The 15,728-nt window shown below is 44.6% G+C and overlaps 1 protein-coding gene across 1 annotated transcript in view; it reads left to right on the plus strand.

The window, feature by feature from the left end:
• Window positions 1-15,728, plus strand: part of LOC147746872 (neutral amino acid transporter 9-like) — a 316,543-nt gene that overhangs the window by 13,182 nt on the left and 287,633 nt on the right. Inside the window, exon 3 of the mRNA XM_086925062.1 lies at window positions 9,114-9,139. Within this exon, the coding sequence (XP_086781188.1) occupies window positions 9,114-9,139 (26 nt within the window). The remainder of the gene's footprint in view (window positions 1-9,113; window positions 9,140-15,728) is intronic.

Here is a 15,728-nt window from a genome sequence, read left to right on the forward strand (position 1 = left end):
TCGGCCTGTACTCGTCGGGCCCCGCTGTAATTCCCAGGTCGGCCAACCCTCGTTCCTGGTCTTCGGGCCTTCTTTAATTTGTGCGGCCTAGTGGGATGGGGTGGGGGCGCAGTCCCAGCAAGATGGGGCCTGTATTCCCCGGGGGGGCACATTTCCTCCGATATCCTTTCCCGCCCCCTTTTCTCCCGTCGGGGTGGCCATTTTGTGTTTGGTCGGCGTGTTGTTTGTTCAGGGGGGGCTGCACGCGTGGTTTAAGGTAAAATGTTTGGTTTGTGCGCGTGTGTTTTCCCCCATTGCCTGCCAGTCGCTCAAGGGATGTTTGCCGCTCAAAGTTTTATGTTCGTAATTTCGATCATTTTAGGTTTTTGTGCATCTGTTGCCCTATGTCCAAGCTAATACCTATCCATGTAGTACTGCTGTTCTTAGCCTATGCTTGATGCCATGTGTTCATTTCGGATGGCGCGGGGTATGTTTTTGTGGGGGTGCGGGGAACCAGCTATCTGTCTGCAGGCTTATTCATGTTCTTATCATAGCCATTTTATGATTGCGCTTGCTTCGATCCATGTGTTAGCAAGGCCGTATACATGCTGGTATTGTCGTATTACCGCGATGCTGGATGGTTTGTTTTGCATTTCAGATGGCGCGGCGAATGTTTTCGTAGGGATGCCATTTTAACTATTATTCTATGTATGTAGCGTTGTGGGGGGGGGAGGAGCGTTGAGCTTGGCGGTGTCCGGTCCTTGGGCGCGTGACCCGGCGAGCTAAGGTGGCGGTGCCCCCCTCGCGGCCGCACGCCTGCTGATATTTGGACGTACAAATGGTAATGCCGATATTTCAAACAATCAAATGCAATTGATTTAAATGACATGAGAGCCTTTCGAGGGTTCCCGCCTCTGCTCGGCACTGCACAGTCAGCGCCATAACTGCATTTGTACTGATTTTCTTACTTTGATGCGGTTTTTCGACAGGGTTTTCAGTGTGTTGGGGGGGATTGATCCCACGAAGGGTCCCACGCTGGTTAGGCTATGGTGCATCATTTGGCCTAACCTTTCTTTGTACCGATAGGCCCCCGTGCTCCCGAGGCCTCTATCTTCCGATATGGCCAGGGTACTGAGCGAGGTGGGGGGACCCGGTGGGCGCGCAGCGAGTCCGCTATTTCGAAAGCCCCTTCCCAGGTCGCAGAGTGATCGCGCTGCCGGAAGCTTGCCTTCTTGGGGGGGGGAGGAAGGTGGGGCCTGTGTTGCTTGGGTCCTGGGTGTTGGTGCCTGGCGCCGGTCTTTTCCCCCATGCGTAATGTGCTAATCGTGTGGGCTTCTTTCCAGGAGGTGTGTTGGAGAATGATCAGGGGCTTTCTTGTTGTGTGGGCGCGCGCACCGACTAAGTGTCCTCGGCGGCGCCCGGTCATTTACATGCCTTTCTTTTCTTGCAGATTCCGGCCGTTGCTTGCAATCGCTTCCGCACCTAGGCCTGCCGAGGTTGCCTGGCATCGGTGCATCTTGCCGCGCCTTCCCCCCCCCCCCCCCCCCCACCCCCCCGCTCGCCCATATTGCGCACACGCTTACGCGGAGACAGTGCAAGGTATGTTAACATGCGCGTGCGATTTGTGTTCTCGTGGAGATTTTCTCACGCTTCCTGCATTGTTGGGCATGCTTCCCCCGGGCGTTTTCCGGCGGTTTAGGATCATGGTGCTCATTGTGTCCCGGTAAGGGCATTTTATGTTAGAATGCAGGTGTCTTACTGCCCATTCTGTTGTTTCAGGAATTTTACTCGTTTGAGGAACTGCATCGGTGCGTTACTTTCAAAGTCACGAGGATTCGCAGAGGTATGTTAGTGCAACGAGGGGGCCCTCTCTAGGAGGAGCTTGCTGGAGGGACAAGTGTTTTCCCTCCCCTGGTCTAGTGTCTTGGGGTGCTTTGGGGGAGAGCTTACAGGGGGTGGACGGTGTCTGCTGGCTTAACAAAGTCGTGTGAATACTTTCCTCACAGTCATCTCTTTTGCAGGATACTTTCGACTGCGGCATGGAGAGTCAGGGGTCCCCCGCTCTTTTCTCACAGACATCACAGGTTGAGGATTCTGGGCTAGGACCGTCGCAGGACCCCCAGATGAAAGCCCTTTTGGATGCGATAAAGGCTAATGGGGTGGCGTGGGCGAGTGGACTTTTACTAGCCAACCCCCCAAGAGCTCCAGGGCCGGCCCCTGCCCCACAAATAACTGAAATAGAGGTGGCAGAGGACACAGCCACAGTGAGGTCCAAACGCACGAGGAAGCCAACAGTCAAGGACTTCCCACCGGAGCCCCCCGCAAAGTCCAGGGCGGCTGACCCGATCAGAAACGTGATAGTGCACGCCCCGGCATCCCCCCCAGCGGTGGTCCGGGTGTGCCCCCCCTCCCCTCCTCGTTTGGCGGCCTCTAGTGCGGAATTCGCTACCCGGGCGGACCTGGGTAAGATTACGGACTCGCTGGCGTCTTTTATGTCTGAAATAAGAGCCAGTTTGTGCCCTGCCCAGTCACGATCACCTGTTTCTGTGCAATCTGTGATTTTGCCACCTTTAGCAGTGGCCCCGTTGTCTTCTGCCGGGGAGGCGGATGTTGTTCAAGTGTGGGGTGGTACTCCTTCACAAGGGGGGGTTGATGCGGGTCCCATCTGTTTACCTATTGTCCCGTCGGTCAGCTCTCCCAGCAGTCTGGTGCCGGGAGCTATTCTTCCACAGGTTTTGCCGCCGGTGCAGAGTGTGCCCCAGGAGGCCCTCTTGCCGGCGGTTGTCGCAGTCCAGCCACTGGTGGGGGCATCTGCCGGTCCTACACCCTTGCCAACTATCAGTGCTGTGGCTCCACCGACAGCTTTGGTGCCCATCCCTGCGCCCACAGCTCTCATGACCATGGCGCCCCTTCTGTCAGGCAAATGCTCCCTGGCCTGGCAGGTTCCTCAGGCGGCGAAGGAAGGCATTTGGAGGAGGGAGTTCATAGACATTTTCTCTCTCCTCATGCTGGGGGCGGATGGGGTGGATGTGCGAAGGATGGGGTCTAAAGATGAGGAAAAGAAGGCTCGCTTCCAATCCTGGCCTGAGAAGTCTATTAAAAACTGGCGTCAGGCCTTCGCCATTTTGGCAGCTGTCATAACTGAGCGTTTCCCGGATCAAGCACAGGGTCTTTTCCAATACAATAGCGTCATAATTAATGAAGCGGAAGCTACATCTGGGATGGGGTGGTATGTGCTAGCACCTGTTGTCTGTGTCTGGCGTGAGAAAGCGCTATAAAAGGGTGTTATGAATTGTAAAGTGCTTGTTACGGTAACTATTAACCCTACAACGGTCTGCTTTCAACCAGACTGCAAATCCCTCGCCAGCACAGCCCCGGCGGAAGCCTTACACAGTGCCCGTGCGTTAATACCCGCAACATACACGGTACAACACCCTGATATCTGCAAATAGAAACACAATAAAAGTCTGACCTTGTTCTTATCCTTGGGTCCGGGGACCCCTTCAGGTTCGCAAAGCCTTCTCAGGGGGGTCACTCCCTGCTTGGAAAATTAAATAATATGTTTTGTTATTTTCACTTGATATAGCGCAATGACTCATATCGGCTGGTGTATCTGGGCGCTTAGACAACATAGCGCAACCACAACTAAAATAACCAGGCCTTCAAGAGTTTTTTAAACTAAACAAAATCTGGACAACTGCGGAGATGGGACGGAAGTTGATTCCAAGCCGAGGGGCGGTGAAGAGTGAGATCTACCTCCGACTCTGGAAGAGCGGAGGGGGGAACGGTCAGTCGCGCTTTATGGCTAGACCGAAGAGTTCTGGAAGAGCAGTAATGACGTCATTTATCCTCTATGCACGTGGGGGCTCTGCCCATCAAAGACTTGAGGCAGCAGACCTTAAAAACAGGGCATTTCCTGACCGAAGCCAATGTCGGGTTCTCGGGTTACTTACCTAGCGTGCAGCATCGCTTTGCACCAGCTGAAGTCTGGACAGTGAGGGGTCATTGGCGGCCATAAGCATTGGCATTGTCAAGGTGACTAATGACAAGGGCGTGTTTAACATCCTGGCAAATTGGCAATGGCCCACAATCAGGTAAGTGACGGCCGGGCCAGCACTGCAGGTTCCAGCTCTGTTGCCCTAAACACAGCTCTTCCAACACAGTGAGCGTCCTGGGGCCTTTTCGACATTCACTAGGCACCGGTGCACAACAAACAGCGCAAGTGCTCGTTTGCACAGCTGTCTTCTGGTGAAATACAGACATTCTTAGCGCTTACTCTATTCTAGATTGCACAAATGTGTTTTTCACCGTTGCAAAAATGAGCTAAATAGTTTGCGAAACATTTTCATAGTTTGATTGCAAATGATTTTATGTTAAATAATTTTGTTTTAACAAAGGAAAATATATCATTAGTGAATATCCACTAGTAAAGAAATTAAGCAAACTAATTTTACAGTATTTAGGAGGCTTTAAGAGTTTATGCTTTAACGTAATTCATAATCAACGTAGTTTCCTTTTTCATGTTTTAAAAATGAATAAACTATAGATTTTCTGTTATTTTTAATAGGAACACACAAAACATCGAATCTATTCATTTTCTCAATGTTTGCCCTTGTGCAAAACTAATTTATGTAAAGTGTAGCAGTGCCAATCGTGCTATCTTCATTCCGTAATAAAAAAAAGCACAATCTGTTTTCGTACCTGTATGAAATGTATATAAGATGGCGATTTGATGGACGATGTGAGTGCTGCCCATTACAAAGCCCCAATAACCTATTAAATATGTTGCACAACCCCCACCTTCTTTTAGTTCTCACAACCCTTTCGTCCCTTTTCTCCTCATTAGTAATACAGATATTTTCCAGAATTTCTCCTAATTTAAACACTGCAAATAACTCCACATTAATACTTTTTAATTTATTATTGCGTTCAAAGCTGCTGTAAGAACTTCCTGTTGCATGCAGGGGGAAGCACTGATCTGCATGTGAGTTAAGACAAGACCCAAATTACGCAACACCCCATATTCAAACACACTCAAGACAGGCAGGGATGGACCTGAGACACTCAGTATTTGGGTCTGATAAACCAACCATCAGACCGTATTATTACATTATTTGCAGTAGTAAATAGGCTAGGCCCAGCCCCCACTTACCTGTGACCAGCCCACCGACCAGTCCAGCCCTTTCAGACCCGGCTCTTTGGCCTCGAGGATCACACCTACCTTCAGTGTGTGAAGAGGTTTTGGTGCCAAGTCTAGGATGTACAAGACACCACTGATTATGATTGATTTATAAATCAGCCTCAATGCTGCATGAATGTAGCACCCTCTGTTCGGCCTCACCCAGTCCTCTGTCTAGGTAGCAGCCTCCGTCATGTGTTCTTTAAGCAGCTTGAGTTAGGAGTACACATAGCAGCTTGAGTCATATGTGCACATAGCAGTGAAGGTCATGTGTGCACAGAGTAGGTCCAGATATAATTGCGGTACATTGGGTATGCATGTACCAGCCTCACTCATGTATGCATTTAGCATTGGGAGTCATGATTGCAAGCAGAAGCCTCAGCCTTCTATATATGTTACTTCTTCAGTTATGTACCCACGTAGCAGCCAGCCTCATTGCTCTGTGCATGTTATAGCCTCTGCCACGTGTGGTTGTAGAAGCCTGAATCATATGTATGCATGTGTAGGTACTTATATAGCGCAAACCTAGCAGTGAAGAAACAGAGAGCTCTATAAATACCATTATGTGAAGGGTCTGGAGATGATGTACATCAAGTGTGGATGACACAAATACATTGTAACACATTGTAGGTACAGGAAGATTAAGTGATTTGCCAACAACCATACGATTTTGAGTCCAGCACTGAGGCTGGGATTCAAACCGGAGGTTCCAGAACCAAAAGGCAGACGTTTGCATTCCTAGGACACATCCCCTCATATATGCATGTCTGCATCTCCTTTCATGTATGCATGTAGGCGCTCGTGTCGTGTGTGCATGAAGTAGTGTTAGTAGTGTGTACATGCGTTACCCTCTATTGTCTGTGCATGTTTGTATATAAGGACAAAGGCCAGTGAATACTGAAGTACTGGGGACACCTATTCTACTCTGCAAAACTGCACTCTATGGCACTGTATTCTACGCCAATCCACTCCACTCTATACCACTTCACTCTACTTCTACTATATGCCACTACACTTCAGACTACACCACTCTAAGCAACTCTTTTACAATCTACACCACTCTACTCCACTGCCAAATAAGCAGCGCCACTCTATGCCACCATACTCTACACAACTTTTATCTACACCACAGTGCTCTACATCACTTAATATACACAATTCCACTGCACACTATACCCCATATTTACACTACACAAATCCACTCCACGCAATTCCATGCCACACAATTACACAACTAACAATTCCAATCCCACCCACATAATTTCACTCAAACCACATACATCCACCCCATAACACAAGTGTCAAAGACATTGCAATTTACAACACCAATGGTTCTAACTCAAAAAAATGCGAGACCTATTGCATTTCTAATGCTTGTTACATCTTTCTGCTACGCAGCTCTGTGGCGCTTACTGAATGTACTACGAATTCCTATTTACTCACCTGTTATCAGGAGAGACCTCAGTGCAGCATCTTTGAGCCCAGTACTGATCCTGAAAAGTAATTCTAACCATACTTACCAGTAACATGAATTTCCTTCCATAGGCTAACATTGACTGGTTTCACTTGGAAATTCTTCCAAGTGTGGAGTTTTGGTACATTTAAATATTTACCTAAAATCATCCGAACAACGAATTCCAATTTACTTGCCTGTTATCAGGAGAGAACTCAGTGCTGCATCTTTTAGCCCAGCACTGACCCTGAAAAGTAATTCTAACCATACTTACAAGTAACTTGTATTTCCTTCTATAGGAATCCATTGTCTGGTTTTCCCCAGAAAGGTTTCTAAGTGTCTATTTTCACAAACTACAAATATTCCTTAAAAATCGCCTGTATGATTTAAATGCATTCTTTCAACTGTTTACAGGAGATGCACCAGTGCTGGATCCAGGATCCACCACTGAGTAAGAAAAAGTAACTATAACACTACTTACTTGCTAAGTGAATTTTCTCCCATAGGATAACATAATTCTATGTGAAAAAGTTTCGTAGTGTCAACTTTTAAAATACAATAATATTCCTTAAAAATCACTACTGTAACCAAAACGCTTTTACTCAACTGTTTACAGGAGATGTCCCAGGACTGAATCTAGGATCCAGTCCTGTGGTAAGAAAAGTATTCCATAAAGTAACTAATTGCATTTAACTAGAAATTCCCATTCAGCTCAATGTTGCGTTGTGTTTGAAATTGTGTTGCCCAGTGCAACAACTGTAACTATAGTACTTAAAACTCTATTGCCTATTTACAAAGTATTTAAACTAAAGTAATTAATTCTGAGAAAGTATATTTTGTAATGTAATGTATAATGTAATTATATTGTAATTTAAAAAATAAAATATCTAAAAATAAATAGTTTAAAAACATTTAGTAAATCAGTATAAAATAAATAAATGTAAGAATTAATACATTTAAAAATTGTCATTTACAAAACCTTTGAAATTCACATAGATTTCAGACATGTTATAGTTAGGAATTACCATTTAAAATACCTTTGAAATTCACTGAAAAAACCATAGGTTTCAGACATGGTATAGTTAGGAATTAGCATTTAAAAAACCTTAGAAATTCACTGAAAAAACCATAGGTTTTAGGGGGTGTTATAGTTAGCAGGACATTTCACTCGTACAAAACCATTGAAATACCCCCGTTATAGTTAGTTGTGCTAACTATAATTCGTGCACCCGCAATCCACTGCTGATGATTTCATATATTACATCATTCATGACATGGTCAGTGACATCACTGATGACATCTCAAATGACATCACTGATGACATCATCCACGTGACAATCTGATACATCTTATCATACACTAGTATAACATTTCAACACTCATTATAAAATATGGAATACCATATTTTAAACCATTGACACACCAATACAAGTTTCTAAAAACCCACTCAGTGATTCCTACATCTACACACACATCTAAACACTTACCTATAGATTCACTCATACATGCTAATAAAGATCAATAGAACACTATTAAATATACTTATACACCTACATCAACATTACACACCAGCACACATCCTATTCACTTATGTAGTCATCCTACTCACTTATGAAAACAATTGATCATACTTATATTTACTAAGCTACACACTTACACAAACATCACTTTATTTATTCATATAAATAGTAACTCATACTTAGTGTGTTATAAAATCACTATTACAAGTATACAGTTATCCATACGTCACTCATACAATCACTGATTATCATGTATACTTATTTATATACAACAACTATCACATACACTGCCTTTTATATTTCTAGTTTGTTGGATATGTATCAGTGAGAAATATATTCACTCATCACTACACCCATAAAACGATTCACTCACCCAAACAACTGTTTCCACATACACTCTTAACCTCAAATACCTACTAAATCAACTATTTATACATATTTGGACAGTCACACACCTCCCACCCAACCACACACACATTCATTCACTATCTTATACATATACTCAATTAACTAATTCATAACTAATATATACTTTCACATAGCTAGTAACCAACTTATGTAGTAGTTTACACAACTAGAGATAGAGTAATACAGGTATTCACAAAGTTTAATCACTATCCCATATATTTAGTGAGACACTTTAAATTCGTCACTTAACCAGTCAATCACATTGCTACTAAATCCTCCATTCAGACACTTATACATCCACTCAGTCTTCAAGGCAGATTGCTATATATATATATATATATATATATATATATATATATATATATATATATATATATATATATATATATATATATATATATATATATATGTGTGTGTATATATATATATATATATATATGTGTATATATATATATATATATATATATATATATATATATATATATATATATATATATATACTTATTTAAATATCGAACCAAACCACATTCACTGGATGATGTCATCAGTGATGTCATCAGTGATGTCATTTGAGATGTGATCAGTGATGTCATCAGTGATGTCATTGACCATGTCATGAATTAGGTAATATGTGACATCATCAGCAGTGTAATGTCCAACTAACTATAACACCCCTAAAACCTATGTTTTTTTTTCAGTGAATTTCTAAGGTTTTTTAAATGCTAATTCCTAACTATAACATGCCTGAAACCTATGTTTTTTTCAGTGAACATGTGATTATGTACAAGCGTACTCCCACGAATGGGAGGGGGACATTACATTCAAATGCGCAAGTGAAACATCACCCTGAGTACAGCGGCATCTGAAGAAGGCTAATGAGCCGAAATGCATTATGCCCAATTTGTCCATTAAAAGGTCTTCCAAGCTTTCCCTGAGTGACCTCTGACTTCTTTTGACTGGAGGAGTTTTGCATGGATTTATTTGCGCTGTGCCAGAAGCGTGAAAGAGGCCCCGTTTTGCAAAGTGGCCGGAGTGATGCTGGCATCAACTGTTCTTTTCGAGTCCAAGGTATTGGAAGGACTCCGTCCCACCTCGAGTGCGTGCCAAGCCATGGATCACTGTCAGGTACAGCTTGTGACTTCGCGAGGAAACAAGTTCATTGCAGTTTCTTTCATGATCCGGCGGGCACTTTTACAAGGGCCTGGAGCGTTGAAGGGGACCTGAGGAAGCCAGAGGACATGCATATCAACAGGGACAATCCATTTGGACACTCAGCGTTTTTTCCCTACAACAACTAGTGCCCATTCCGGGCTCAGAACTAACATGCTTTACCTGCACATTACGTACCTGGAAATGATACCTTCTGGGAACTGTAGTTTGAACTGGACTGCAGTTGTCATGTGATTATGTACAAGTGGACTCCCACCAATGGGAGGGGGACATTACATTCAAATGCCAGAGTGCGACATCACCCTGAGTACAGCAGCATCTGAAGAAGGCTAATGAGCCGAAATGCATTATGCCCAATTTGTCCATTAAAAGGTCTTCCAAGCTTTCCCCGAGTGGCCTCTGAGTTCTTTTGACTGGAGGAGTTTTTGCATGGATTTATTCGCGCTGTGCTAGAAGTGTGAAAGAGGCCCCTTTCTGCAAAGTGGCCGGAGCGATGCTGACATCAACTGTTCTTTTCGAGTCCAATGTATTGGAAGGACTCCGGCCCACCTCGAGTGCAAGCCAAGCCATGGATCACTGTCAGGTACAGCACGTTACTTCACGAGGAGACAAGTTCATTGCAGTTTGTTTCATGATCTGGCGGGCACTTTTACAAGGGGCTGGAGCGTTAAAGGGGACCTGAGGAAGCCAGAGGACATACATATCAACAGGGACAATTCCTTTGGACACTCATTACTAACCTCACGTATTCATACAAACATATTTAGAGGTTCATGACAGAAATACAAATCCCATGTATTAGATAGGATCATCTAGTACGGCAATATATAATCAACACTAATGTGCTATACACCCTTATAAACATTTACATTGGTCAGGAGCTTATGCACAAGCGCCTCAGTGTGCCATTGCTCATGGTTTAGCTAGATCAATGTTTGTAAATTGGTGTCTTTACTATCCACCTCTTATTCTTAACATTTCTTATCTGTGCAGCTATGACAGGGTTTTGCGTATGCATACCATATACATGCAAATCATTGCCGTTCGAGCTTATTCGTCAGTTGACTGCATAAGAGGAGAAAGGTACAAACGATGACCATCAATGAGAACCAATAAGTCTCATTTAAAAAAAATATACAATACAAACTGAAACTTAAAAAATAAAGAAAACTCTGGCCATACATTAAATACAAACAATATCAAGTGCGCATGTCTGAGTACGAAGGTGCATTGTCGGTGCATTTCTACACAACCATGTATCAGATAGGTAGTTGAAATAGTGCATACATCAGGACATGTTAATTTGCCAATGAAGAGGGTCTTTGTGCCTGAGCATAGATGCAGTGTAGGTGATTATCCATGGAAGACAAGGGGGGGTGAAATATATTTGCTCTACATACTTTGGGACATGTTAACTCCACCTATCTGGGAAACAGGGAGACTGAAGGGTGTGTCACTGATTAACTTTAGGGCGGTATTGACTATTGTGGAGTTGCCGGTCTGTAAGGCAGTGAGCAATGTATCCCAGCTCTGCGCAAAGGCGACATTTACAAAGTCCTGCTGTCATACTCACACATCAACGATGTTCTCACTCCCTCCTTGGTACACTCGACACGACAGACATCTCGGAAATCACAATTTCTGACCCCGCTCATGTTGAATTGGTTTGGTCAAAAACCACCTACTCTTGAAAGGGCTCACAGCACTGGCACTTCGCCCTAAGGCTTCTGCGAGACTTGGTGGATGTGGCCAAGATCTGTAGGTGGATCACTGAGAACTTTGAATGCCCTCTCGGATAGTTTGCTGCATACGCTGTGGGACAGGTTTAAAGCGATCATAAGGGAGCTATAGCTTGGGGGAGAGAAGCACGTTTAGTAGAGACAACTATGGCCACTTAGATTAAAGCTTTGGATGGCAGGACCAGGTGACCCCCAGTAGACGGAATAAACCGCTAGCCATCTTACTTCGCCAAATACTAGCGTATAGAAATAATAGAGCTGAACGCTCCTCTTAGCGCTAAATCTAGGGTGAAACAAGGTGGGATCTCTGTTGGCTTGCAGACATTGTAAAACGACACAGTGGGGTTGAGAACCGGGCAATTTCTGAACAGGACGATCAACGGGCGTTCCATGATTATTGTCAGGCTCTTTACACATATGATGAAATCTTCCCGACGTTGATGGAAGAATACCTGAGCGCATATGACTGGGACCCCATCCATCCCCAGCACGCAGAGATCCTTGATGCTCCGATTGAACTCAAGGAGCTGCGTAGGGCAGTGCAGTCGCACCTGCTCAGTAAAACCACAGGTCCTCATTTACTTCTCTTTTTTATAGAATGTTTCTCCCGAATGTCCAGGTCCACCTGTTAAATTTGTTTAAGTCCTTTACACAGGACACAGGCCTCACACACTCCATGACAGCAGCTGAAATATACCTTACTAGCAGCCTGTCCCGACCTTGTCCGGGAGCATTAAGGCTTCCCCTACTCCCGCCTGCCCCGACATTGCCCAGCAGCTCGTGGCGCCGCCAGCAGCCCGTGCCCCCGCCCGCCCCGTCCCCCGCCTACCCCGATCATTGTTTTAGTAATTTCCCGTCCCCTGCCTGGCCCGACACCCGCGGATGTATGCCGCTACATCGGGGTCAGCTACATCGCACGCTGTAACATCGCGTCTATTACATCGCTTCCTCCATTACATCGTGACCAATGGCATTGCATCCCTTTGCAACGCGATTGCATTGCTTCCCATTGGCCCGAACATCACCCCGCAGTACATTACGTCGCAGGGCAAAACAATGCGGTTTCTTGTGTTTGCCGCATGAACCCACCTCTACCCCTGCCCCCCCCCTCCCGTCCCCCTCGACCCCAAAACTTCTACTTTTATTACTTTGTTAGTATGGTATATTATTCATTTGTAAATTGCAAGTAATGTAACCCTATTTTTTTTAAATCTTATTTTAATTTTAGTGTAAGGAAAGCACATGCAGGTCTGGAGATCCGTCCTCCCTTGCAGGCCCAATCCATGCTTTTCCAGTTAGTCCTAATGGCTCACAAAATACCGCCTGTCTTTACTGATGAAGGAGTTTTTTCACTTCCTGTTAATACACATTTTGCAAAAACTCAGTATATGTACAGTGCCACCTAATCACCCATAAGGGTCTCTAGACTTTGGGGGCCGTGGGGGAGGTTACGTGAGCTATTGCCCTGAGTCACATGATGCTGAGCTGATCTGCCTCATTACGAGCAGCACGTTTATTTGCCATATGCGTGGCAACTCCTCTTACAGCAAGTATCACAATTATTTGTTTTGTAATAAATATCATCAGCTCCAACGTGTCAAAAATTATTGGGTGGAAAACGCTCAGTATTTAGTAAGACATGCAAACAATTTTGGTGCGGAAAGCAAAGAAAACGTACATGTTACGTCCCCCCCCCCCCAGAAATGAATTGGGTGTTATTTATTGACCTCAATAAACGTTGACTCTGGAGACGTTATAAAGTGTGATAAATGCCATACCATTTACCAGACGTATGTAATGGGTGTATTAGACTTTGCACATTATCTCTCTACAATTCTCAGTAAGTGGCAATTAAAATGTTTGAGTTAAATTGTTGGGTCGATTCGGGTAATCTCTGCATCACATTAGTTTTCAAGTGATAAGGAGTTTACCAATTTTCCTGAAATGTTGGCATTTGTGAGAAAAGCTGTGTAATAGTTGGACCATCAGCTTTGCCAAGCATCACGTATATGGGGTTAGACCATGCGGGGTGTGGGAATATTGATGTACATGAGGAAACAGCTTTGAATGTACACGTACATGAATAATGATACAGCATACAATATTGACAGTATTAATGTCCTAACATCCTGAACATCACATTTTTTTTTCTTTACGTTATTTCTCAAAAATGTTCATGTGGAATTAATTCTTTGTAGCAGTTGTTGCAAGTTCGGGATTCGAACTGCCGACATTCCCCTTCATAAACGTTCCGTTTAGCGCTTTACGCTATCATACATTTTTAATGGGGACCAGGGGCCTTATTTATGAAGGCCTTGCGTCAGTTTTGCGCCACCAGTGCGTCACTTTTTGTGACGCACCAGCGGTGTAAAAAATGCGCCCCTTTGCGCCATATTTAAAAAGTGACGCATCTAGGTAGATGTGTCACTTTTTAAAACCCTGCGCCACATTATACCTGCGTCAGGTATAATGTACGCAGAGGGGGCGTTCCCCCGCAAAAAGCCTCGTAATAGTGATGCAGTGAAATCTATGAGATTTCACTGCGTCACTTTTAGGAAGCTGTTGCGTCAAAATCTTGCGCCTGCCTCACAGCAGGCGTAAGACTGACGCAAGCCCTTTCACATGGGGCTTGCCCCATGTGAAAGGACGCATTGCTGGAGTTGCGTCACTTTTGTGACACACTCCAGCAATGCGTCACTTTTGCGCTTACAGATACGTCAGAAGTACTGACGTATCTGTAACTCCTTGCGACATGATGCGTCATACATTAAATATGACGCATCAGGAATGTCGCAAGGAGTGCGCAGTGAAAAGTGACGCATCGCTGCTTTCACGCAGCGGTGCGTCACTTTTCATAAATGAGGCCCCTGGTATTTAGAGACCCAACTTGTCTTCTGTGAATGGTTATTTGGACAGTCAGCGCTGTATTATATTGTTCGGCCAAATATTCATTTTTGTGCGTTACAAATGACAGTCACTCACCCTCTCACCCATCCATCCACCTATCATTCATCCACCAGCTCATCATCCATACATCATTCATCATGCAACCATATTATATTGTTCGGCCAAATATTAATTTTTGTGCATTATAAACTGCAGTCACTCACCCATCCATCCACCCATCATTCATCCACCAGCTTATCATCCATACATCATTCATCATGCAACCATCTTCCATCCATCCATTCATCCACCCAGCCTTTCTCCCGTCCATTCAACCTCCCAGCATTTCACCCGTCCAACCATACATCAAAAATGTACATTTCACATAAATTATTTGTAGCATTTGTTGCAAGTTGGGGATTCGAACTCACGATCTTCCCCTTCATAAACGAATCTTTTATCCCTTTACGCTATCATAAATTATTTATGTATCTTCATGTGCCTTCATGTGTTTATCTTCAGGTGCCTCAGCGTGGTATTTGCGGGTATTAGCTCGTAATGTTTATCTTCAGGTGCCTCAGCGTGGTATTTGCCGGTATTTATTTCAACATCGTACTGTTTGGATCAAGTGCCTCATATTTTAACATCTGGGTATTTATAATGTTTAGCTTCATGTGTCTCAGCGTGGTATTTGCCGGTATTTATTTCAACAGCGCCATCCAAATCATGTGCCTCAGCGTGGTATTTGCCGGTATTTATTTCAACAGCGCCATCCAAATCAGCCTCCAAACAGCCACCCGATGTAGATGCTATGCAATTGCTAGAGACTTAAAGGTCCATGCGATGTTATAGCATGCGTCGTAATTGCATGCGTTCTGAAGCCTGCCGCGATGTCCTAGTCGGGTTGGATGGAAGCGCGATGCAATACTTTCATTGCAACGGGTGTTTCCCGACACCCGCCTTCCCCGACACTGTCCCCGGAGCATTACCTGAGCCGCAGGTCCTCATTTCACCGCTCCTCGCGCCTCAGCCACCGGTCCTCAATTCTCTGCTCCGCCGCTCTGAGCCTTACCGCCTGTCTGCCGCCGCTCCTCCCCCTTGCCATGTCTGCCGCTCCTCCGATGCCTCTCCTCCCCATGCTGACGTGAGCACGCACGTCGCGGCCGGCGCTACTTTGGGGGGACTACTTTTTATTTAAATATAAATATTGTAAATAACGTTTTATTTTGTCATTTATATAGCCTATAACCATCTACACACCCTGACGATTTAAACAGTGTATTGGGTGTGTAGATTGGCTCTGTGGTTCCCGAGTTTACCCGCCTCAAAGCCTGAAAGTTCTTACTTTATTATAGTAGTATAGATACCCAAAATGAGGAAGGACCCAACCCACG

The sequence above is a fragment of the Lissotriton vulgaris genome, chromosome 1_1, assembly GCF_964263255.1.
Source record: "Lissotriton vulgaris chromosome 1_1, aLisVul1.2, whole genome shotgun sequence".
NCBI lineage: Eukaryota > Metazoa > Chordata > Amphibia > Caudata > Salamandridae > Lissotriton > Lissotriton vulgaris.